General features: G+C 33.0%; 1 protein-coding gene across 1 annotated transcript in view; it reads right to left on the bottom strand.

Annotated features, from left to right (window-relative positions):
- Positions 1–6,857: 6,857 nt before the first annotated feature.
- LOC124357452 (receptor-type tyrosine-protein phosphatase eta-like) overlaps positions 6,858–27,380 on the bottom strand; it is a 113,475-nt gene continuing 92,952 nt past the window's right edge. Inside the window, exons 16-25 of the mRNA XM_046809274.1 lie at positions 24,572–24,671; positions 22,427–22,692; positions 21,082–21,149; positions 18,878–19,015; positions 17,951–18,073; positions 13,824–13,972; positions 13,588–13,729; positions 13,238–13,307; positions 11,018–11,050; positions 6,858–8,255 (exon numbers count right to left, since the gene is read on the bottom strand). Of these exons, the coding sequence (XP_046665230.1) occupies positions 8,140–8,255; positions 11,018–11,050; positions 13,238–13,307; positions 13,588–13,729; positions 13,824–13,972; positions 17,951–18,073; positions 18,878–19,015; positions 21,082–21,149; positions 22,427–22,692; positions 24,572–24,671 (1,205 nt within the window). The 3' untranslated portion in view covers positions 6,858–8,139. The remainder of the gene's footprint in view (positions 8,256–11,017; positions 11,051–13,237; positions 13,308–13,587; positions 13,730–13,823; positions 13,973–17,950; positions 18,074–18,877; positions 19,016–21,081; positions 21,150–22,426; positions 22,693–24,571; positions 24,672–27,380) is intronic.

Genomic DNA, 27,380 nt, shown 5'->3' with positions numbered 1-27,380 from the left:
CAACACAAAAATGTTTTTTTCTCCTAAACCATGACAGATATTAAGCTGATTATTTTTTTATAAGTTTATCGTTATGGAACATTAGAATAATACAGTACTTGTGAGATGGCAAAAAAATTCATACCCAACATGTAAATTCGGTGAAGTTTCTTTATATTTTTCCAAAAATTTGGCTACAAAACATCAAGTTTGAGGTGACATTTCTCGCCTGGGGGGGTTACTGCCACTAGACGGAGGCGGATTGCACAGTTGTGTTCAACAGATGTCGCTGATGCGGAAAGAGCTGCGCGCACGTTTCTTCTTGTTTCTTTCTGCTGTCATCATTTATTACATAACCTATGTTTGTGTTTCATAATAACTTGTGTTGTTGTGAAACAATGGGAAAACATTCTGTGTCAGTGGAAATGAAATGGCAAATAGTTGGAATGTTTAAGACTGGTAAGTCATATAGATAAATTAGAACTGCTTTAAGTGTATCAAAAACCTGTGTAGAGAACACAGTCAAGCGTTTTAAGGAAAGCGGCGCCGTGATTGAAGCTCCACGCTTTGGTAGGCCTAGAAAGACCACGCCCCTGATTGACCGAAAGTTAGTAAACTTAAGTAAGAAGAACCGTAATGACAGTACACCTGATCTATTGGCTAAATCGAAACAAGAAGATCCCAATATTAATGTTTGTGTGTCAACAGTCTCCTCTCTGCTAAGAGAGGCAGGGATGAATTCTTATTTTGCCGTTCGCAAACTCCTACTAAATGACTTGGCTAAGAAGAGATGCCGTATTTGGTGTAAAAACCGTAGGCATTGGCTCAAAGAAGCTTGGAGGAGAGTAGTATTCTCTGATGATTGTAGATTTGAGCTGTTTCCTAGGCGCAAAATTGTGAGGCGTACAAAAACTGAAAAATTTTTGCTTTCCTGTGTTGCCCCAGCAGTTCAATAGGGCGGCGAGGCTCTTATGATCTGGGGCTGTGAATTGTCTTCAGAGGGTCCTGGTGAATTGCACTTGTTGAGGGTTCTAGTTATATGTCCACTGAATGTGGAGCATCCATCATAGCCTTGGCCAATGAGTTTAGTCATATATAAGCCCAATGTACTACACATTTGCAAAATAACTGTGAACATATGATTGGCAGATAAATTTACGACCTGTGTAAAGAAAGAATATACTTTGTTAGAACAGGGTTAGCATCTTTGGCAATGAGTGAACGTATAATGAAAATTGCTCCTTCCCCAAGACGTTCATTGTTTAATCCCTAGGATTGAAAAACAATCACTACTATTTATCTCGTGGACGAGTTTTCTTTGGATCAAATTTTCACAAACATTAATAATCTTGTTTTGTACATCAGGACTTGTATCTCGCACACACATAAATGCTGCTTGAAAGTTTCTTTAGTTTCAACACAAAATCTGAGTAAGGCTCTGAACTTTCCATCTTTATTTGGAGATTTTTCTACAGTTAGTGGCCCACAATCTTGATGACCACGAAGGCGGATTTGATTTCTTTCCACAATATTTGATGGTATCAACAATGGGTCTCAAGTACTCAAAATTTTGCTCGTTTTCCTTAGCTCTTTGAGTATCAAATAGAGTACCTACATCACTTACCACTGTACACTTGGAGTAAGTTTTCGCCAGTGATTGTGGAAAATTTATGGTAGTGTGAATTAGCATGAGCTGTGAACTTTTCTGTTTCCATTTTAAAAATGGAGCAACCACCAGAAACCCCATTATTTGATGAGTTCCTTTGCCATTATATTCAGATCCAAAAGCTATGCAATTTTTGCAATAGACATAGACATACTTTATTTGCACAAGACGTTTACAATATGTACATACACATAGAAAACAGGTGCATCGTCAAACCTTATGAAAATTTAATAAGGTCAATTAGTATTAATTTACAATTACAGAGAAAATAAAATACTTATCCTAAAAACCAAGATACAAATCACTTTCAAAATATTCTTGTAATGAATAAAATGCTGTGTTCAATAGTTCATTTTTCAATTTTTCTTTGAACTCTTTTTGGTTCATTTCCTTATATGCCGCAGGTAAACCATTGTACAGCTTCAACCCCGCATATATAGGACTTTTTTGAAAAAGAGCTAAGCGATGGGATGGATATCTTAAAACGAGGCCATTTCTTGTATTATAATTATGCTGAAACCTGAGATGGTCTGGCAAAGCATTTTTTTCAAAGTGAATATAAGTTAAAATTTCATAGATGTACAATCCTATTACTGTTAAAATTTTTAAATTTACAAAATGAGTTCTACATGAACTACGTGGGTTGGAGTTTGTAACTATGGGAATTATTCTTTTTTGGATATTTAAAACATACTTGATATTTGAGGATTGGCCCCACAGAACTATACCGTATCTCAGGATTGACTCTACGTATGCATGATAAATAATTTTTATGGTATCAAGGGGGACACAGTCTCTCATATGCAAAAATACAAAAGATACTGACCTAATCTTTTTTACAACATTTTCTAAATGTACTTTCGAACTAAGGTTTTCGTCAAAAAATACTCCCAGAAATTTATGAGAAGGTACTAAATTTGGAACATTTAAAGTTTCAGTGGTTTTCCTTAATGAGAATTTTATAATTTTCATTAAGGAAAACCGCTGAAACTTTAAATGTTCCAAATTTAGTACCTTCTCAAATATGCACAATCTTTCTCCTTATAATATACAAGCAAATGCTTCTTTAAGCAGCTTTGTTGAAACTTATGTTTCTTGATGTTGTGTTCACTTATAAGGTAATCAAATGTCTACCGGAACAAACAGTTTAGTGAAAATCTTATATTTTAAACCACTGGTCATAACGACCTCTTCATTGCCATATAGTTTATTAGATATTACACCTATGTGAAAAGAAGTAAGGACTTTTCTTGCATGTATGTCCATGTTTTCACTGGCATCAGATGTCAGAGAGCTATAGCTGGTTGTCACAGTTGGTACTTCATACTTCAGGTATAGATTCAGTCTTTATTACTTTAGCTTTAAAGAACTGATTGATTGTGTGTCTCTTCATAATTGCAAATAAACTCACATTGAAACTACACAGTCAGATGCTAGTTAAAACAGCCTGTCACAGACAATAATGAAAACAAACTGAATTAGAAAACTTCTGGGTGGTCCAAAAAAACGTGACAGTTTTCAAAATGAAATAATATTACATGAAACAATACTTAAAATGTATTGAGGTAGTCAAAGTATATACATAGTTATGCCATTTTCATTTAAGGAATAAAACATCATCTAAATGCGTGTTTACATTACGACAGAGCTCAAAACGGGCTTCATCAGACATTATTAAATGCTGAGAAATGATTAATGAAGTACAATAGTCTTTCACAAGAAATAACACATAATTCAATATCAGCAGGATTGAGTTTTTGTGTAACTGCTAATTTCTAGGAATGCAAATTCAAATTACAATGTAAAGCATTGTAAACTTGTCTTTGAAACTCCTAATGCAGCAGACTGCTTCTAGGATATACATGCACATTTTCAACATTGTCTGGAGTAGGTACTAGTAATTCCTACAAGGAACATGGAATTTGTTACGAAATATCCGTTGCGAAGCAGTAACAGACTATTGATTTTTGAATGGCTCCATGATTACTGAAATGGCATCAGTTGTGTTTTTAATTGTCGCAACTATCAAGAGAAATAGCTGTTTAAAAAGTGTCAGGTTTTATTTGACCACCCATTATTATCACTCAATGGATTTGCATAGTGTGCAGTGACTGCCACTTCTTGCAAATGATAAGCATCGGACATGTGTAGTCTGCTTATGTTAACACTTTCTCACCCATAGACTACTTTCCCACCCCACCTAACTACTCCTCACTGCCTCAGGTTAGTCCACAGCCAGTGGCATGTGGCATTAATTTATTGGTAATATTAAATTATAAGACATTACTTGATTGACATTTATTCTATATTTTTAATATTATAATAGTATAATAATAGAACTAAGAATTTCATTTGAATTACAGATATTTCAAAAATAATAATACCACTTTCATCATACAATCATTTAAATTGTGATATTAATCTTTGGATAGGTTACAGCTGTTATGACATGAACATTCAATTTATATTATGAAAATCTAGAAAGAAAACAAGCATTTTACAGTCTTTAATCAATACATAGTATGAATTAGTTATTTTTCTGTTGGTCTGTTTGTGCATCAATATTTCCTAAGCTACTCAATAGATTTTCATACGGTTTTCACTGTCTGCTTCATTATGATCTAAGGCAGGTTCCTAGGTATGGTACATCAATCAATATTTTAATCATAGAAAATTGAGAAAAGTTTGTATAATGCAAAAACTAATATTTTTGAGCACTTGTTAATACTGACTTAACCTTACAACTTAATATGGAATTGAACATTTCTAAAAGGCCTACAAAAAGTCTGCGGTGGCATATATCTATCTTCAAAGAATAACCCACAATAACCATTTTTATCTTTTAAAGTTTACGTTCAAGAATTGCTCCCAAAATCAATAACATAAGTTAATAAGACTATAGCTTGGTTCAGGGAGAGAGCAATTCTGTCTTCTATAAACGAACAAGTAGACAAAGTAAATATTTTGATTCTCTCAAAAATTGATTTACAAATGCAAACATACTACTCTGTAAATCTTGATGAGGTAGTTCATTTTCCTACAAAATTCCTTGCAGCCCTCTGGAATACTTTCGCAAAAATTAGTGTTGAAAGTAGGGTGTCCCATCATTTTACTATGTAACCTTAATCCAACTAAATTATACAATGGTACACGATTACTGGTAAAATCTTTAAAAACCTGCATAACAGAATGCACAATACTGACTGGATGTGGAACTGGAGAAGTTTTGATTCCTAAGATTCCTTTAATCACTACAGATTTACCTTTCCAATTTAAGTGGCTGCAATTTCCTGTGAAATTGTATTTTTCAATGACCATTAATAAGTCACAGGGTTAAACAAACACTCAATGTTACAGGATTAGATTTAAGTGTTCAGTGTTTTTTACAAGACAACTATATGTTTCCCTTTCACGTGTAACTTCCAAGAATAACCTATTTGTGTTGTCCAACGAAAAAACTGCTGTAAATATTGTGTATAAAGGTATTGTAGTTTTTAATAATCATAATAGTCTAATATAAATAAATTATTATAAATTGATCTAATTTCATAATATTTCATTGGTAAGGCGATTGGATATTTTTTAGATAGATGGTTATATTATATTATTTTCAGATTTTGTGGAAAGATTCTGTTCAATATGAGAATCTTGAAGATAAAAATCAGTAATTAGTTATGATAAAATATAGAAATATTAAAAATAAATAAAAATATGTATTAGACCCACGCGAAGTTGGACCGGGTCACTAGTACAACAATAAGACTATATTAGTATTTTTGATGTTTATTTAGGCTGTAACGTGTTAAAATTAAAGTGATATATTTTAACACATTGCAATGGGTTTATTGTGTTCTTTACTTTAATTTTGGCCCCTTGAACAATATTGATTAGTTTTGGGTTGATTTTACGTTTTTATCATTTCTTTTATTATAACTCTGAAACCACAAGTCAAGTCAAGTAAGTTTGGATAATTTGACAGACCTAATAATTCATCAGTGCGGTAGTTACTTGAATTCGACATGTGGGTGCAAAGAAATAAAGCTCGTAAATGCTACAAATACCTGGGAGTTGTTTTTGACTCTCACTTAAAATGGTCTGAGCACGTTGATTATGTCCCTACCAAAATTGGAAAGTATATTTATGCATTTAGGAAACTAAGTGAAATTTTAGATGGAAACGAGATAAAATTAGCGTATTATGCTTACGTCCAGTCACTTCTTTTCTTCGGTAACATTGTGTGGGGCGGTGCGTGTAAAACGCTTCTTGAACCTCTTTTCATTACGCAAAAGAGTATACTAAAGGCAGGGTTGAGGAAAAATGTGCATTATCCAACTGAGTCTCTCTTTCAGGAATCCTTTCTACTTTCACTACGACAGTTATATATAAAAAAATTACTAATTCACATCTACAAAAATGCTAATACAATATTACCAGAAATTTTGCACTCTTACCAAACAAGATATTCAGAATATGTTGGTATTCTGTAATTAGATTAGATAAATTCTTTTCAAAAACCAATTCTTACTATATTTTACATATTCTATTTAGAAACATATGTAACAAATTTCAGCATTTAAATTTATTTGAAGCAGCTAGTATTACAAAATTTAAATATAATGTCACAGAACTGTTGTTACAAATTGGAGTCCAAGGATCCGAGACTTTCATTCACTCAGACTGGGGACCAACCTGACCTTGACCCCTCCTCATCCCCCGGCGCTCATCATATCACGGTCTTATGTATGTGGTCTTACTTCTACCGATGGTTTTGTCTAATACAACAGTATTATCTCTTATCTCCTTCAACACACAACTACATTTCTACATTTTATGCCTTAAAACACACCGACACGTAACAGTAACACTTTTTTCGACATCTAGATAACATAAACTTTTTAGTACGACTCTAGCCTACACATAGGCTGCTTACCCTAGTAGGCTAATTTCCATTGTAGAATATATGTTAATATGTAATAATATATAGTTTACTTAAATTATATAAATAATATTTATCCAACTACTGTACTTAAATTTAAATTGTTTTATTTTATCGCCACTTAGTAAGTATAGTAAAAGGGTAATTTACTATGTATCAAATGTAAATAAATCTAATATCTTGGTGTATATGTTTTTGGAAATAAAGAATGTTTCTATTCTATTCTATAGAATGTAAGGCAAGAAAGTACTGGAGTACCAATCAGAAGTACATGCGTGAAGAATTTCATGACAATGTAAACTATATTTTAACACTGCAGTTACTTATCGTACATGGTTATCTCTAAATATTAATTGAATATAACAACATATGAAAACTAATAACATGACAATATAAAGTAATAAATTGACCTAAACTTAAAATTCATATTGGCGGTAATTGTTAATTGTTAATACTGATTATTATATTCCTGTGTAATTTAATAATCCATTTAAAACTGAATTATATTTCTAACCGTGTTTTAAAATTACATTAAAATTAGGATACAATTTTGGTATTGGGATTGTCCAGGTCTCGCTGTAATCAATCACATCTGGCCAGTGGTTGTGGTGCGCCTGTGGTTACTACTGAAGTTTGATGACAAGACAGATCCTCCAGCTGTAGCAGCTCGTTACTGTCTGATACTTCTGACCTCCTCACTGTAATCAATCACATTTGGTCAGTGGTTGTGGTGCGCCTGTGGTTACTACTGAAGTTTGATGACAAGACAGATCCTCCAGCTGTAGCAGCTCGTTACTGTCTGATACTTCTGACCTCCTCACTGTAATCAATCACATTTGGTCAGTGGTTGTGGTACACCTGTGGTTACTACTGAAGTTTGATGACAAGACAGATCCTCCAGCTGTAGCAGCTCGTTACTGTCTGATACTTCTGACCTCCTCACTGTAATCAATCACATTTGGTCAGTGGTTGTGGTGCGCCTGTGGTTACTACTGAAGTTTGATGACAAGACAGATCCTCCAGCTGTAGCAGCTCGTTAATGTCTGATACTTCTGACCTCCTCACTGTAATCAATCACATAGGGCCAGTGGTTGTGGTACACCTGTGGTTACTACTGAAGTTTGAGGACAAGACAGATCCTCCAGCTGTAGCAGCTCGTTACTGTCTGATACTTCTGACCTCCTCACTGTAATCAATCACATTTGGTCAGTGGTTGTGGTGCGCCTGTGGTTACTACTGAAGTTTGATGACAAGACAGATCCTCCAGCTGTAGCAGCTCGTTACTGTCTGATACTTCTGACCTCCTCACTGTAATCAATCACATTTGGTCAGTGGTTGTGGTGCGCCTGTGGTTACTACTGAAGTTTGATGACAAGACAGATCCTCCAGCTGTAGCAGCTCGTTAATGTCTGATACTTCTGACCTCCTCACTGTAATCAATCACATAGGGCCAGTGGTTGTGGTACACCTGTGGTTACTACTGAAGTTTGAGGACAAGACAGATCCTCCAGCTGTAGCAGCTCGTTACTGTCTGATACTTCTGACCTCCTCACTGTAATCAATCACATTTGGTCAGTGGTTGTGGTGCGCCTGTGGTTACTACTGAAGTTTGATGACAAGACAGATCCTCCAGCTGTAGCAGCTCGTTACTGTCTGATACTTCTGACCTCCTCACTGTAATCAATCACATTTGGTCAGTTCTCCAACTGTTTTATTTATTTCTGTAATAAAATTATATTTATTTAATGTTATTAATTTTATTGCTACTTTCCATTCTCGTTTTTAAAAACTTAAAAGGTAAAGGTAAACTGTCTAAATACACAATGCTTACAGTTACAAGTTTAACAGTTCATAATATTTATAAGCAACTACAACTATAATATAAATCCAGTAATTTTCTTAGACGAAGAGCTGTCTGTAACAAAACATAGTGTAATTTTGTAACGTAGTGTAAACCGATTATTTCTGTTCATTGTATAAGTTTTCTGTATCGTGATAAAAATTGCAAAATTATTAAGATGTTCACAAATCCTTATTACATGTCTTTTAATAATTTAAATTAAATAAAGTGCTGGTACACTGTATATATAAGTATATTTTGCAAATTCGAACCTTAAGTACAAAATTTTTTATGATATATTCAAATATTATTTTGACTTATCATTTCATTTTAAAACAATTAAGGGAACAAAAAAGAAAAACGAATGGGTGACAGTTGAACTTAAAGATGAAAAACAAGAGTTGACTGAAATATATAAAATGGCAAGACACAGTAAAAATAATAATTTATTTAAGTACCTGAGGAAAAGAAATAGGATTTTTAAGATGAAACTAAACAAAACCAAGAAAAACTATTATGATCATAAAATAAAAATTGCCAAAAATATTTCAAAAGCGTCTTGGGAAGTAATAAATTCTGAGATTGGAAATAAGAACCATCATCAGTCTGAAAATATCACTCTAACAATTGATAATAACTTCTACACTGATCCTTTTATTATAAGTAAAAAATTCAATAACTACTATGTTAATGTAGTAAATTGTGTGGGGAGTAAACAATCTCTGGATAGCATGAGTTACCCACTTGATCAAATTAGTTACCAAAGACATAATATCTTTCAACCAGCATTTTACCTAAAACCAGTAAGTGAGTCTGAAATAGAACATATTATAGATTCTCTAAAAAATAAGAGCTCTTGTGGTCATGACGAGATACCGATTTCAGTAGTAAAAGCGGCTAAAAAAAATCTATCTAGAATTTTAAGTCATCTTATTAACTCTGCATTTGTTACTGGAAATTTTCCAAACTTATTAAAAGTTTCAAAAATAATACCAGTCTTTAAAAAAGGAAGCAAGCAAAACATTTCAAACTACCGTCCCATATCTCTGTTATCTAATATATCCAAAATTTTTGAAAAAGCCATCTATAATAGATTAGTAGAATACTTAGAAATGAATCAAATGTTGAATATTGCCCAGCACGGATTTCGTGCAAACAAATCAGTAATTACAGCGGCCACCTCATTCTTGGAGTCAGTAATTGAATCAATCGATAAGGGGGAGAAGACAGTAGGAATTTTTATGGACCTGTCTAAAGCGTTTGATAGCGTTAAGCATAATGTACTTCTTGATAAATTACAAAAAATGGGTGTTACAAAAACGTCATTCAAGCTCTTTGAATCTTATTTATCAAACAGAAAACAATTTGTAGAATTATCATACATTCAAAATAACAAAAAAAAATAAAATTCATTCAGATTTGCAGTTAATAAAATTTGGAGTACCACAAGGGAGTATATTGGGTCCAATCCTGTTCTTATGTTACATAAATGATATGCCACAAATAATAAAACAATAATAAAAACCAATACTTAACCTTATTTGCTGATGACTCAAATTTAAAATTTTCTGCAAAAACTCTTCAAGAACTAGAGCGGAATATAGCACAAAAATTGGCATTAGTTAACCAATTCCTAAAAACAAATAATCTGACTTTAAATATTGAAAAGACTAAATTTGTTGCCTTTGCTACAAAACAGAATGGAAATACTGACAAACCAAGGGTACTATATAATACGGATTTAGTTGAAGAAGTAAATACAACAAATTTTCTAGGGCTGAAAATTGATAAGTTCCTTAGTTGGGACGACCATGTAAAACATGTAATAAGTAAAGTTAACTCAGGAATTTATGCACTTAGACAAATGAGATATCTATGTAATCACCAAATGTTAAAATCAGTCTATCATGCACATGTTCAGTCTCACATATACTTTGGAATAAGTCTATATGGTGCAACATAAAAAAAAAAAACTTGGATAAACTACTTAAGCTACAGAAAAAAGGGATTCGTATTATGTTAAGTCTGAAAAATAATGATTCTGTGAAGGAATATTTTACAAAATTAGAACTTTTGACTGTATATGGAATGTACATATATGAAACAATCTTAATTGTAAAAACTGATTCAAGTGTAATTAATGACATACACCCTCACAACACCAGATGGAAAAATACTATAATAACAGAGCACCATCGACTTGAGTTATATAAAAAGAAACCAAATTACATTGGAAAAGTATTTTTAAGGCGTTTGCATGAAAATATTCTAAAGGAAAATGATATTAATATTTTTAAAGCCAAATTAAAAAAGTATATTATAAGCCTTAGTTTATACTCGTTGGAGGAATTCATGTCATTAAAAAGACCAAACTAGCAAATATTTTTAGTAATAAGATTGGCCATATGTATGATGGCATTTTGACACTATTCTTGTACACTTGATGTATTCAAATGAATAAAGATATTTGATTGATTGGTTGATTGATTGACTGATGATAACCAGTTTTAAAGTTTACAATAGAAAGTTTAAACAGTTTTCTTAGTCTATCCCTACAGTACATGATATGCATGACATTTGAATATATTTTACCTACCTTTCTTAGATCTCTTGTATAAATACACTCTCACTGAAACATATAAACAATTATTATTTCAAAAGAGTTTGATTTTACAAACAGATTGTTCTAGTTTTATTTTTGTTTACTTCCACTTCAAATCTCATTGTCAATATTTTTCTATTATATTTGTCCATATAGATAAGTAGTGCAACATTTTCAATTGATCAGGACACAACACTTAAAATGTTAACAGCAAACATTCAAACGACTACGCTATCTGATAGAGGAGAGATGAATTAGGAGATTTTTTGCTGGTAGGTATGCATCAGCTAATTCAAGCTTCATAAATGTAATAAGCATAAGTGTCCATGCATAACACAAATGTAATTGATTTAAACTACTTAAGTAATCATCATGCTTTTTCATATCTTCTTTATAATAGTATTTTCAAAACAGATCAACTTTACATTTTACACTATAATATGAATTCTGAGAATATGGATCTTGAAATCAAGCAGAGTGGAAAACCACCTTGGCCCTGTATCCCAAAAAAGTGTATGTTTTGTTAATGATGGAACTAATTTGAAAATTAAACTTATTGATGAAAGTGCTACCAAATAAAAAGCATGAAACAATCAAACTGGAAACAAGCAGAGTGTACTGCACTGATGCGTAGTCATACAAATGGCTATATAACTGTATGTTTATGCTTTCAGTAAGTTACACATGATGACATCTTTTTGCCACATTATTTATTATAAAAAAGCTTAGGAATTATTTGAAGCACACTTTCATTAGTTTTATAACTAATGTTTAAAAATTATTGGTAATCCTCTTACTGTACTTAATATACACAATAGCATGTATTATTCATTTTCTGTTTGAATGCATCACAACTCATGTAACACATTTCATGCAAAATGTTGAATAATTAGTGTCTATATTTAGTCAACATATCAAATATCATCTAGCAGCTTTTTGCACTTTTCCTTTAATGGAACACTAATGTGAGCAGTACAATTTGTAAATGGGGATGTCTATAACAATGAGTTCATGGACTAACATGAGAAACTTTCTTTAAAATAGCTAAACATTTACATGAATTTATATTTTCGAAATTGTGAACATTTAAATAGATATGGAAAATTGTTACTCACCAATTATGATGGAGAGATTTGGCAGAGGCGTGGTCAATGAGCTGGCGGGAGAAGAACATCAAAACTGAAGAACAAGGAGGAGAGGTGGAAGTCGAGGACGGGAATTCGTAAAGTGAAGTTCGGGAGTGTTTGTGTTCGTGTGCGGAAAAATATCTCTAGGCGTAATAAGTGTGATGTGAAATAAAATGTAAGTAATTTTAAGAACTTAGTATATTTTAGGGTTCATTAATCATTTTCAATTCCATATCTATTTAAATGTTCACAATTTCGAAAATATAAATTCATGTAAATGTTTAGCTATTTTAAAGAAAGTTTCTCATGTTAGTCCATGAACTCATTATTATTGCAACACTACAAAATTACTAGTAAATGTTATAATGAATTAAATTCAAAATAAATTGTAATGAATAATTTAATATTAAATATGTCTTCAAAGTATTAAGACATTAAGTTTTGTGCTTAATATGTCGATTGACGCAATCAATTAATCAATTTAATGAAATGTTGTCACAAATAAATGTGTTGGTTCATTTGAGGGTATTTGTACTGCCAATCTAACCTATTATTAAATCCTCTCACAGCAACCCTTGCTCAAAATATGTCACAACCTTAATCTTAAACTAAACCAACCCTACAAAACCTTACACTGTTAAAACACAATTTGAAAAGTTATTAAAATGTATGGTTCCAGATTTTCACTGCGGAGGTTTTTATGTAATAATTTATTAATTAAAGTCTACATCCTTTACCAAAAGCATAATACTAAATCAGTATCAATCAAAATAAATTTATATTGGCTAAGTTTGGCAATAACAATTTTAATGTATTTTAAATAAAAAGACAGTCTTAAGTAAAATTGATGGTTTTTTATGCAGTGCATACATAGCCTAACAGTATTAGACCAACAAGTGAAAATCTTGTTTCTTTACTTTTTGTGTTCAAACAATAGGTGGATAAAAACAAAAAATCCTATAACTTAGCAGATTTGTATTCATTAGTGAATGGTGATGTAGCCTAATCTGTGACTAAGCAGGTGATTTCAGTAAATAAAATGTTGGTTATATTATGATAATTCTGGGCACTGAAGATGGTGACTTACCTCTTACAAAGGGTGACGTGTGATTTTCCAAAGCAAATTTCATACATTCATAGATGTATTTGTATTGATCCTAAAAAAGAATTAGAGTTAGTGTATAACTCTTCAAATCAAATTTATAACTTGGCTAATGAAATGAAAGATTACAATTTGCTAGGAGACAATTATTTAAGTAAACCTCATTAACAATCACATGTTACATGTTAAACCTTTACCTCAGTTTTATTTAAAAGATGTTTTTAATGGAATGGAATAATTTTAATTATTAATTTACCTTAAAGAGTGAATATAAAACTTGTACTCTTATATTCATAAAAAATGCAGTAAATATCCACTGCATATTTTTTACTAACCTCTGTCTGAACCATTTTACACCTCTGTTCCCTCATTCTGTGAACTATGTCAAATATGTTGAAGGTGCAGTTCCACTTTTGACGTGTCATCCTCATTAAGGCGTCAAGGGCTATAAATGTACCAGTTCTGCCAACACCTGCGCTAGAATCATTTATACAAAATGCTAACTACATATAATATATGTGTTTCATGTTTGTAATTTTGTGCATAGTTTAAATTTATAAAGATTACTTACCTACAGTGTACAGCCATATAGTGTTCTTTGCCTTTGCTCACGTGTTGCACAGCATTCACAAACTTCACCATTACGTCTGGTGATTCTGGCACTCCAAAGTCTGGCCATCCAATGAAGTGAAACTGTTTCACCTCCAGTGTAACACCTCCCTACAACATGTGTGAAAAACATTGATATATTATATTCATCAGATTCAAAGATTGTTTAAATATGTTGTCTTTAACACGTTGACTGTGACAGACACGAGTGCTCGTGTTAGAATTAGTTTTTCTTATCACTGAATCGGTATATAGCTTACATGGATAAAATTTAACATTTTTTTCGCTTCCAGAAGTAGCTAGGCACAACAAATAAAGTCAGAGTATCTTACAATTGTCACACTTCTTTTCATATAATATTTGATAACTCTAGTTTTAGTATTCTGTATCCCATCTTCAGATCTCTAAAATGTTGTTGAACTATTAAAACACATTTTATCATATGTTAAAAATTAAAATTAAAAACATTTAAACATGAAAAATAAAGACACAAATATTTGACTAATAAATTAATGACACAAACGTGACAGCCACCGGCAATCCCATGTCACCGCTTTGCATGCACGTCACCAACGCATGGACTTCTATGTGAAAAACAAAGAAGTCTTTGCTTTTTTAAAACCATATTGAGTTTACACTGCCTTCACATGTGTGGCAACTGAAAAAATACCTGACATCTAAATTCCTTTCTTGTTGTGAGGCTGTAAAACATGAATTAAACATGATTGAATTGATTATGGAGAGAAGCAGGATCCACCCAGGTTTTTTTTGTTCTCTTAGGACAAGAAGCTTTTTGCATTTAGTCCTATAAGGACCTTAATGCTGCTTCCGGAGTGACAGGATATTCAGGATGGATAAGGCTAGGGGGTAGTGGCCACCTCCTATTGAGATTCATGAGAAAGAATTAGGGCACTAATCTCATGTCCCCCCGGAAGAAGGGTAGCTAGCCATGAACCAGTCTCCAGTCAAACCAGGCAGGGGGTGGCACACCCTTGTTGAGGCTAGCAAGAACCTCTGATACTTGGGGAATGAACCCCACCAACTCCAACAGTCATCTCCTGCAGTAGACTAAACCTATCGAATTACCCTTGCACCCCAGAATCTGGACATTTGTGGTTAGTGATGTGCCGCTCCTGGACATTCATAAGGTTACCCAGATTTAAGTGACACATCGGTTTTTGCTATGCCCAGTGGTACGTTCAACTGGAAAGTATAAACCAGCCAGAAGTGATCCCTGCTGGGTATCCATCCACCCAGGTTGTTGACACTGTGATATTTAGATTACCTTTGAGTTAAAAACAATGCGTGGAAGTGAAATGCTTTGTCTCACCACCTCATTCGCAGATACTAATGAATAAGCATGCCTTCATCATCACAAGCTGTGCATGCTAACAATTCTTTTTACATCATCTTAGAATGGAAAATCTTATTAAAGACATGGTTAGTGACATAAACACTTTGTGATGTTCAAAAAAATAAACCAGGGGCAATGAAAGCCAGAGAGATGAGGCATCTGGTCTAGAATTTCTTACTGTAGCAAGGAAAATGTTATTTTAATTACATCTTCTACAATTGTTATATTTGATTAAATGAAGCACAAACAGAGTAATCCACAAATATACCCTTTTCTGATGAGAGGTTTCAAAGCAAAAAAAATCGTGATCAAGACAGGAAATAAAAGGTGTGTACATGAACTTCAAAGAGTGCCAAGGAATCAATAGACTCATCAATTGGCCATGATACATGGAGATGCCACTAATCATATTCACATTGAAGTCCACAACAAGTGATGCTATTTCCCAACAGAATATATTTTTTCTTTTGGTGCATTTTAGTCATGTACACTAAAATCAATGCCAGCGTGGAAAATCTGTCCCAATGTTAGCAGTGGTAGAGTGACTCCTGTTATCAAACTTTTGAGAAATATAACAACAATAAATCAACCAGAAGTGATGCAATTCCTATCGCTTTTCCGATAAGATACCACTTGAACTATCGCCAAAACAACATTGGTTCATATTTATTACGTACATCTCCTACAGACTATGAGGTGCTGATTATACACCGTGTCCCAAAAAAAACTGAACAACTTTAAAGCCTAATAAAATCCGCAAAGTTAAATTTAGATTATTATAAGCATGACCACATGAAGGTAGAGTTTATAAAGTTTTTTTTAATGTTAGTTGTAAAGATCAGCTGTTTCATTGTTGTTTGCTCAAACTGCTTAACCCCAAAACATAACCTACAATAAAGCAGTCACTATGAATGCACAGGAGAAAGCGCAGTGTGTTGAGTGGTACATTGAAACCAAATCAGATATTGTAGTGCAAAGAAGGTTTAGAACACGCTATGGTCGCCATCCACCATCAAGGAACAGCATTCGAGCCTGGTATGATAAGTTCATGTTAACTGGCAGCATAAAACATTCAAAAAACAATGGTAGGCCTAAACTGCCAAATGAAGCTATTGAGAACGTGCAACAAACATTTCTACGGAGTCCTCAAAAATCTATTCGCACTGCAGCACGTGAGTTAAATTTATCAAAATCCAGTGTTCAAAGAATTTTAAAGAAAAATTTGAAAATGAAACCTTATAAGCTGCAAATTTTGCAGCAAATTACTCCAGATGACAAACTTAAACGTAAACACTTTGCAGTTACTGTGCTTGATCGTTTAACTGCTGATGAGAACTTTCTAAAGAAGGTAGTGTTTTCTGATGAGGCCACGTTCCATGTATGTGGAAAAGTGAATAAACATAACGTGCGTATTTGGGGTACAGAAAGACCATATCAAGTTCGGGAACATGTTCGAGACAGTCCCAAGTTAAATGTGTGGTGTGCTATTTCCTATGACAGACTTATTGGCCCGTTTTTCTTCAATGAAAAAACAATTAATGGTAACATTTATCTAGACATGCTAGAAAACTACGCTTACCCACAGCTAGAAGACCTACAGCCCAACGTTTTTTTTTCAACAAGATGGTGCCCCTCCGCACTGGAACTTATTTGTAAGAGAATCACTTGATGACACTTTCCCTCGTCGGTGGATTGGGCGCGGTGGTTCCATAGCCTGGCCCCCACGGTCCCCCAGACATAACACCATGTGATTTTTTTGTCTGGGGATTTGTAAAAGACCAGGTTTTCAAGTCTAAAGTGTTAAACATTCAAGAATTGAGACTAAGGATTATCACGGCCTTTTCCAAAATTAATGAGGAAATGCGTCATCGAGTGTGGGCAGAGTTAGATAGCCGAATCGACTATCTTTTTGCCAACAATGGAAACCATGTTGAGGTTCACAAATAAAGGTTGTACCCAAAATAACTTAAGATTATGCGTGTTACTTTAAATCAAAAAATTCTTTTATATGTGTGTTATTAAAATAATTACAATCTAATAAAGTTGTTCAGTTTTTTTTGGGACACGGTGTATATGAAAACTGGTAAAACGTCAGTTAGCTCAGCAGAATTGGGATTTTTATTATGAAAATAGTTGTACTTACCTAAAGATTGCTGAGGAAGCCATGAGATCTATGAACTAAGTTGAATAAAAATTGTTACAATAGATGCCGCATTGCAGAGGCATAATGCCATTATATCAAGGTGCAGGTGAGGGGGAAATAGTAGTTCACCTTAAAATAAAATACTTTAATTTTTTAATTCCCATAAATATGCTTGTGGGGAATAGTATATAAATTACCTAGGCATGAATATTCAACCCGAACCAGAGCCGAAAAAGATGGGTGGAGACATTTATTATATTTTCATTGGATTTCAAACTCACAACACTAGGCAGATTTAGTCTTCCAGTACCACAGGATTGTATCAAACTGTATCACGATTGCACTTTCAACGCATGAAAAGAGGAATCTTCTGAACTTCCAGTATCAAACAGTTGTCAACTCAAGGATCCATGATTTAAATTTTTATCAATCCTACTTGAAGACTCTTACAATTCAACTGCAGAGCTCTGTGACACCATTACATTAAATGCTGTACACTGATTCCAGTAATTGAGCTATAATACAACAAACTCCATCCATTATCATTCTAAAACCTTTTAAACTTATAATGTACTACTCATGTCATATTTACCTTATCAGCAACAATGTGCCTGACAATATAATTCGAGAACTCTTCTTCCTTACAACAGGTGATAACGATATCGTCGTACATGACAACTTCTGTCGGACTTGGATAGTAAATAAAGCATTTTTCCTACAAACAGAGAAAATGTATTTAAAATAGAAATAGTATAGTCTAAACTGTTTACTACTTTATGTATTTTATGCCATCTATAGACTTTTGTCGATCTTATGAGCCTTTAGTTCTCATTTAACCTTATTTTGTTTTTTTCAGTCATCCAAAATTACATTTGGTTCATTAAAGGTTTGAGAGGATGGTAAGCTGCTAGGAGTTTTGTAAACAGCAATTTAACATTATAACTTCTAGATATTTTATCATTTAACCTTACATGCCCCATTTTGAATAGACACCTAAATATTTAAAGTTGAATTTGACTGTTTATTACTTGTGTATATTGGTGTGCCTGAGAATATTATTGATGTGGTGAATGGTTGAAGCAGATCTTTTAGATACTGATTTTCAATTTGCATCTAAACAGGGAATTTCAGCCTGAAAAAGGCGAGGAAAGGGGCGAAACCAATCGCTGTTACAAACACAATGTTGGATTGGTAAACTAAAACCTAAATTAAAATTTTACATTGTCCAATGCAAGGTAAAAATATTATTTCTATTTAATCAATTACTTTTGCTAATGACAGGATGGGTAAGATCCAGTAAAACTATCATGTTGGGAATAGTTACATTCAGTTATGTTCTATACTACTTAAATATTCTACATTGTTTCCAGGCATAATTTTTAACTAAATTTATGGTTTGTAATTATTATTAATATATTTTACAAATCTATATCACTAACACAGAAATTTTATTTTATAATCCAGAGGATGATTTGGGTTATAAGATTGCAAAAGTTTTAATATAAATAATAAAACTTACCTTTTCTTCTTCCACTGGCATACAAAGCATTACAATTATGTTCACACGAAACTGGTGAATCATTTTCCAAAAATCTCCACAGCTGGTAGCTTTAGGTGCCTGACAAGCTATGTAATTTACTGACTTGGCTTCTTTTAACTGTAGACAAAAAGCAAATTGAATATTACAGTAAATTGTATAAGATTGTTAATAATATTTTACTCCTCCTTTATTACTATGAAAAGTGTTTGAAGTTTGCTATAAAATGTTCAACGTAAATGACAGACTATAAATTTATCATGAGTATTACTGTTGTTAGAAGACCCCTTGAACGACTAAACCTAAAGTGGTGGGACCAAGTGAACATTGATCTGAGAAGACTGTAAAGGAGGAAAGAGAATGCAAAATGCAGAGAAATCTGGAGATGGTGTGTTAACGAGGCTAAGTACCACCTGGGTACCAGTGGCCACAGTAAGTACTGTTGAATCAGAGTAGTAAATGTAACACAATACTAACTTATACAGATGGCTATATTTATAATTAATCACTACATAAAATTTCAATAACTGAAATGTTTTAATCACGTAGGCCTTGGAGAATAAGAGAGGAATGTAAAATATTGTGCAAGGCTATACAAGAGAATGAGATGGGAAGATGAGGATAGGAGAACCGGAGAAATAAGGTAAGAAAAAATGTTTCATTTCTTGCAAACATTTTAGATAAGGTTCATTGCTAGTAAAAATTAAATGAAGGTGAGTGAAGAAACTATGGTGGCAAGGAAGAAAATCGACCTGCATAAAAATAAGGTCACATTATCACCAGGACATACTTGATATAGCAGACCTAAATAGTGTAATACTGAATCCAACTATAAATAATAGTACAATGATAATTATACTTCTTTATTTCTCTTTAAAACTGAAAATGATAAAAATTTAAACTGAAAATTTCATGTTAATTAGCTAGTAAACAAACTAAGCTCTTTTCGCTTTGCAGTGAAAATACTAGCAGATTCAGTATCTATTTCTACTTTTAAAATTGTATACTATGCCTATGTTCAATCGATTCTGAAATACGGTATTGTACTCTGGGGTTCATCTCCTGATTTTGAAAAGTATTCATAGCTCAAAAAGCTGTTCTGAGAGCAATGGTTGGTGCAAACTTTAGAGAGAGCTGCCGAACACTATTTAAAAAATCTAAAATACTCACAGTATCAGGTTTATATATTTTTGAATTGTTGAACTTAGTCCATAAAAATCCAAACACCTTTGACCAATACAAAAATCAGCATAATCATAATACTAGACACAAAACTCTTCTTGCCTTTCCAATCCATAAAAATTCTTTATTTGAAAAAAGTCCACTATATATCAGAATTTGGTTATATAATTGTTTATCTTTATCACTAAAAGGGCATAAAAATAGTAGTTTTCAAAAAAGTGCTAAAAACCTCCTCATAGAAAAGGCTTATTACAGAGTAAACGAAATGCAGAAAGATTTTTCAAATAATATAACTAATCAATTTTACAATCCCCACCCATGTAATTATTCATTAGTACACCATATTATCACTTCAGTCTATGTAAAATAAGGATGATTTATTATTCTTTATAGACATAACACTATACTGTATAGATAATTCATGCAGTACATACTGAAACACTTGTATTTTAGTTATACTTTTAGAAAACTTGACCATGCACCTGTTTGTATTACTTATGTAATTATTCAAATGTCAATGTGCAATAAATACTTTGAATTTGAATTTAACAAGTGCAAATATAGCGATACAACAAAGTATCAATGGACCCAAATGTAATGAGGCATTTCAAGAATCAAAGGCATTTATTTATTATGGATTCAATGGCAATGTTTGATCCCATAATCAAAAGAGTTCTTCCTTGGACCAAGAGGAATGGCCGTATGTACCAAGTTTCAAGTCTCAAGGACCTTCTGTGAAAAGTTATCACACAGAAAGACAAACCTACAGACAAATACACAATTAAAACAAATATTTAAGTTTTGCTTAGTTAAACCCAATAACTAAGCCAAGTCTTAGTAGAGTATTTTAAGTTCTTGTTATATAAAACAATACATATTTATTAAAATACTTGTAGTGATTTCCTGTAAACTAACTCAATGCAAGTAATTTCTTTTAACTCATAAATATAAGGCCCCTCTTGCAAATTTTACATTGGTTATGTAATTTAAAAGAAAATACGAACCTTGAGATGTGAAGCATTGATATAGTTGTTCCTATCATCTCCTTCCAGTATTACGCGAGTTACATCATCTAAAAAATAAAATTATTGGTTTTAATTAACAAATTTGTAAGCATAAGAATATATTAAGTAGTTAGATATTTTGTTCAATTAATTCTGTAGGAGTATTTGGTAGTTTATATTTGAACAAACGTACATTATAAATAAATATATTTACTTCTATAAAACAGTTGGAGTTCCAAGTTCGGCAGATCAGTTGCTAACCCCTAACCTTAATAGTCATAAGATCAGGATATATTCACCTGCAGACACGGACAATTGTGGCGGCCAGTAATTGTCCCTCCATCATCCCCGTGTAGTTGGTACTGTACTTTGGCCACCACAACAGGGGCATTAAAACTGGTTCTTAGTAGTTACAAATGTAGAATAATGTATGAAATCGTTTTAGCGTTATTAAATAATATTATAGAAACAAAAATTTGATTTGGGAGCAACTAGCGGAATTTTACACATATTTCTTATCATAATCTATTACTAAAAATTAAAATTTGTATAACAAGAATGAACTACAGGTACATATAAAGAACTTATAAAATTGGTTAAAAACAAATTTATAATATTAAATCTGTATCTAATACAAGGTAGGAGTACGTCACACCATGTGTCACATAACAGGCTTCGTTGAGAGTTAATGCAGGATTTCAAATCTATAGCTCATTTCATTTTTGACAGTTAGAATGATGATCATACAGAAAAAAACTTTGTACATCAACCAGATAATAAAAGAGAAATTGTGTCAGCCTACTGAGTGATAGACAGCTGAATGAATTCCTTGGTTGAACATGTACTTTTATGAAACTCATTCTTGCCTACGTAAAAATGAAGTTTCATTGGATATTTCAAGTTCACAGATAAAATCTTTATCACAAACCTTTCCATATGATACATTCACATTTTTGTTGATTACATTGAGCTTCATATCAGTGTTTAAATAATCGCTACTGTCATAGTTGCCTGTAATTCCAATGTAAACATATTCACTAAAGTTTAACCAAATCCCATGGATTGACATACACCATCATCAAACTCAGTGTTCCTCATATAGAAATTAAGCTTCATGCTCAATTTTAAGTCTATATGTTTTAGAGATATCTTGAGGACAGACAGACAGAAATGAAATATTTCTAGCTCTTGGTATGACAGACTTCACTAACGCTCAGCCAATTATTGACCGCACATATTTTGATCATTGATTCCTTTATTAAAATAGTTTAAACTATTAAACATCTTTCTTAGAATGGGACTAATTGAATTAAGAGTTAATTTTTACATTTATTTTAGTACTTACATGGGAAAATATTGCCATATCTGTTTTTCTCCTTGTTATGTTCCAGCTTTGCAATTACTTGAGGATACTGGATATTTTCATTTTCTAAAATATTAAACTCTGTCTGTAACAGATCTGGTGATGACAGGGCATTTTCAGTGTGTTGCAAAAACTGTTTGATGGTTAGACTCTCACACAAGTCAGAAGTTTTAGTTTTCTTCAGTTTTGGTTTCTTTTTTATTATTGTGTTCTTTTCTTCTTTACTGCAACAGATGTAGCCAGTGTACCTTGAAAAGATAAAAATAGATTCACAGATCTCTGTTCTACACATAGTGTGATAATACCTATCACCACACCTGTGCATTAGCTGATTCATATTAACTGATAGTAATGTTTTTATTCCATCCACAATTTACAAATATAAAATCAGAATCACACAGATTTGAATCACTCACTACCACTACCACATTTTTTCGGGGTTGATAAAGAATGTGAATACAAAAATTTTTGTCCAATACACATGTGGACACAAATGTTTCGTTTCTGAGAACATTGAGAATTTGTGAAATGCCTCCTCTAGACAACACATAGTGTTCCCTTCGAGATTCAGCAAAAAATAAGCAAAACTGCTAAAACAAATCTTTCACATCCTCTATCAACCCTGAAAAAATGCGCACTTTCATCGGGAATCACTCTGTATAAGCCCATATTAGCATACAAATTTATAAAACATGTAAACACTTGTTTTACTCATAGCAGACTCAATATAGACCTTTGTTTACATTTGCCACACTTTGTTACAATTTCATTTTGTTTTCCACACAAAATTGTATACAAATTCTTTGATCCACTTTTTTAACAAACAAAAATAACTGAGTTCATAAAATACACTTGACCTTAGCAGCTGCCACTGAAAAAGTAAACAATGAATACAGCTGGAAATTTTATTATACTTCAGGAGCATGAGTACCAACATAATAAAAATATATTGAAAATCAGACATTCAAAACCAGCCAAAATTAAAATTTCTTTTACCTTTTTAAATACACATTTTGTATATATTTAATTGATTGTTTGAAAAAAAAAAATAATACATTATTTGTCGTAAAGACTACTTAGCAAACTTCTTGTACTATTCACAAGATTATTGGTACTAAAATTACCACTTCTAATATAAAAAAGGTAGAAGTACACTACACCACATGACACGTAAGTCTTCACTGAGGTTGAATGGAAACTTTCAAATCTATAGCTCATTTCATTCTCTTTTGGTAGAATAAAAGAATGCAATATCATCAACAAAAATACTAGCAATTCTGATGACTTGTTAAACTACTCAGCACTAACCAGTTTCTAGACTCATTCACATACTACTTAGAAGGATATACGAGGGCTGTTCAAAAAGTAAAGGACTTTTTTTTATTTAAAAGTGCATTTATTGAACTAGAGATAGAAACTTCTAATCCCCTTCAAAGCAGCCTCCTTGATGATGCACACACTTCTCCCAGCGGAGGACTCCACTGGAGTCAAAGAGACTGCCAACATGACTGTGACTTGTCTATGGTCGACCTGAATGTGATTCACTTTCCACTAACATTTGACCATCTTTGAATCGATTGTATTACTCTTTTATTCGAGTACTGCTCGTGGCAGGCATCTCCAAAGCCTGTTGAATCTTGTGAATTGTTTCCACTTGCGAATCACCAGCTTTTGAAAAAATTTAATGCAGTAATGCTGCACAAGTTTTTCTGTCATTTTATAACTTTATAAAAACTGCTGAGCACAACAGAGAGGTCTACATCACTAGGCTGACTGCCGGTAACTGAAGCTTTGTCATGATACGAAACAGTGCATGCGCAAGCATGACAGTCTCATCCACATCCCATTAAACTTGGCCGCCAGCACTTCATTCGTTTAAGCAGGAGGACAGAAGGTCCGATACTTTTTGAACAGCGCTCGTACCTATTGACAAAGTTAGCTTTATTTGTATAACTATATTTTTATATCACACAAGTTTTTGTATCATGATGAATAGTAAGTTGATCATCCATTTCTCCAACAGTAAGAGAATTTGCTTTTACTTTATTTATATCTCACCTATTGGTAAATCAATTTTCATTGTAGTAAGAAATATTAATGACCAATTAATATTAGTTAAATACTCACCTCCATCTCCTCCAGAGAATAAAACTGGCCACACTTGCAATAATTGCTATTGCCAAGATAATAAGTATAAAAGAAATAGCAAAAGCAGCAGGTGGGTTTTCTGTAACACAAATGAATTCATTTTTCATATAAAATTATAAAAATATTATTTGGGCGGTCTTATTTTCTAAATAAAAGTGAATCATTTTGATGCATTGGGCAGAAGGATGACAAGCTTGTAACAGACAAACTAACTGAATTCCATTTTTTATGGTTAGTAACTAGTAGGAGATTCTGTGAGACCCTGCAGGGCCGGATTTACGAATTTTCCACCCATGGGCCCAAAGCATTTCAGCGCCCCTACCAGAAATTAATATTTTTTTGCTCAATTTAAAACCACTTAGCCTATAAACATAAATAAAAAAGCTATGTTGTTTGTTTTCAAAGTGAATCCTAACCTAGTCAAGGTTAGATTATTAGGCAACATCAGGAAATTAAGAAATCGAAAACTATTCAATAATAACATTGTTTATTGACACCTGAAACAATTAATTCATATTTAAACTTTTTTTAAAGTTAAAACTCCAGTTTTCAGATTTTTGTACGCCTAGCATCAATGACATTATTAAATTTAAGCTTACATATCAAGTCTTTTTCTATGGCTAAAGCGGGTTAACTAAGCTTTTCTGGCCGACAGTTGATCTTAAATCATTCCTTACTCGTGAAAGAGTATAAAATGAACGTTCTGCTGCACAGTTGCTGGCTGGTGTACATAAAAACATCTTAAGAGCTAACTTACATTCGGATATAAGTCCTGGAGATCTTTTGACAAAATATATCTGTTCAACTGTGACAGCGACATTTATTCTATACTGGATATTTTTTCTTTGCACAATAGACCTTTCAAATGAAGACATTCATAAGATATTCAACAACAAAAGAAGGAGCTTAAATGTCTGTTTAGTATAATCAATGAAAAGACGTTGCAGCAGATGTAATTTCAGTGGCACTTAAGTGGCAGAGGTTTGACAAGAACGAGAATCTGTTTAGAAATTCATTGTAAATAACAATTCCCTTGTTTAACTCAGACAGAAGTTTGTCAATTATTAGTTTATAGTTTTCTTTGAGTTTGTCATCCACGTTTTTTCCGTGATCTCTTTTTCATGAAACTTCTTTCTTCTCCGCAATCTCGTTAGCCAATCTATCACACATTCTGCCTGAAGTTCACCATCATCTTGTACCGACCATAGTTTCTTCTCCCCTTCAGATTTAAAGAAATTAAAGGCTTCTCTTAACTCACTGACAAAAGCGAGCTGTACAGAGTTCACGTTCATTTTTGGGATTGAAATTTTTCACTAACAGCATTAAACTCATGTAAAGCATCTCCCCAAAAGGAAGCCATAAGTGTAGTTTCTTTTGTCAAGAACTGGTTCAAAAAAAGTCCTTTGGCTTTACTTTTAGTAATCACCCTTGCATTCTATTCTTCACTGTCAAGGATGCTTTTCAATGCCTCTATAATAGGTTCAAAATCATGGTTTAGGCTTTTGCAGGTAGTAATACTCAGTGACTTTAGAGATAGGTTCTTATTCTGTGGTTTAATATATAACTCAAGTAAATTCCATCTGTGAGTAGAGGAAGAAAAAGAGTTGGAAAGCGGTTGTAATAAATTTAAAACTGCCTAGATAAGAGATGGCACTCTGCTGCACTAGATCCAACCGAGTTTAAAGAATTGGCTGAAGAAGGCACATAAAACACCAAAGGATTGAATTATTTCAGTCTTGCTTGTAGGCCTGAATAAATTCCCTTCATATTTGGGGTGTTGTCAAATGACTGGCCATGGCAGTTCTGAATATCTAGACCGCAAATACTAAAAAATGTAAGTACTGATTTAGTTAACTGTGCACCTGTATGGCCTTAATTTTTCAGGAAACCAATAAACCATTCTTCTGGAAGTCCATTTACATGTACATACCTTAAATTAAATGGTAACTGGTTGCTATGGGTAGCATTGGCAGTGAGTTAACAATGACTGATATATGTATATATATATTTTTGTTCAGTTCATTAAAGATTGTATTAAGAACACTTTTACCCATCAATTCAATTAATTCTTTACACATTGTAGAGGAAAGGTACCTTCCTTGACCTGGGTTTCCGTACTTATCAACGTGCGATTTTAAAAATGGATTAAACTTGGTTATAAATTCCATACACATCATAAAATTTCCATTATTTGGCGATCCAAATTCATTGTCATCTCTCCTAAACACAATCTCTCCTACATCATACACTCTCTCGTTGAGTTTTGAAGCATTGATGTCGGCAGGAACATTTAAGGAAGTAGAAGGTTCTCCGACCTGAACATTGAGCTTGAAAGAATCATCAAGTTTCACAGTTTTGTTTATCACATCAGCGATTTTTCTGCTTTTTTTCATTTGCTATCTTTCTGTATTCAGCTTAACCTCTTTCGACCATCCATTTTTTAAAGAAATAATAAGAAAATAAAACTTTCCACTAGGCCTACTAAATTTAAAGGCTTATAAAAACTCTAAACCTCTGCAGGGAATCAAATCTAACTGTATATCAGTTTTAAAATACAATGGCATCACTAATGTTTTACAAACAATGAGTATAAACACGCTTGCGTTTGACAGCATTGTATGGGTTTAAATGTTTGATGTTACTCAGCTAAGCCAAAGGGGTGTAAAGCGAGTTCTGATTAGCAGAATAAATCATTCCACCACTACCTGAATAGCAACAAAGGTGGCCGAATGTGGCTAGGGCTCAACGTTCATTGATGCTGCGCTTCCCGCCGCTTCCTACTCAAGAT

This window comes from Homalodisca vitripennis, chromosome 3 (assembly GCF_021130785.1).
Source record: "Homalodisca vitripennis isolate AUS2020 chromosome 3, UT_GWSS_2.1, whole genome shotgun sequence".
NCBI classification, from domain to species: domain Eukaryota; kingdom Metazoa; phylum Arthropoda; class Insecta; order Hemiptera; family Cicadellidae; genus Homalodisca; species Homalodisca vitripennis.
Note: the sequence above shows the minus strand (reverse complement) of the source record. Positions and strands in the feature narration are given on the sequence as shown.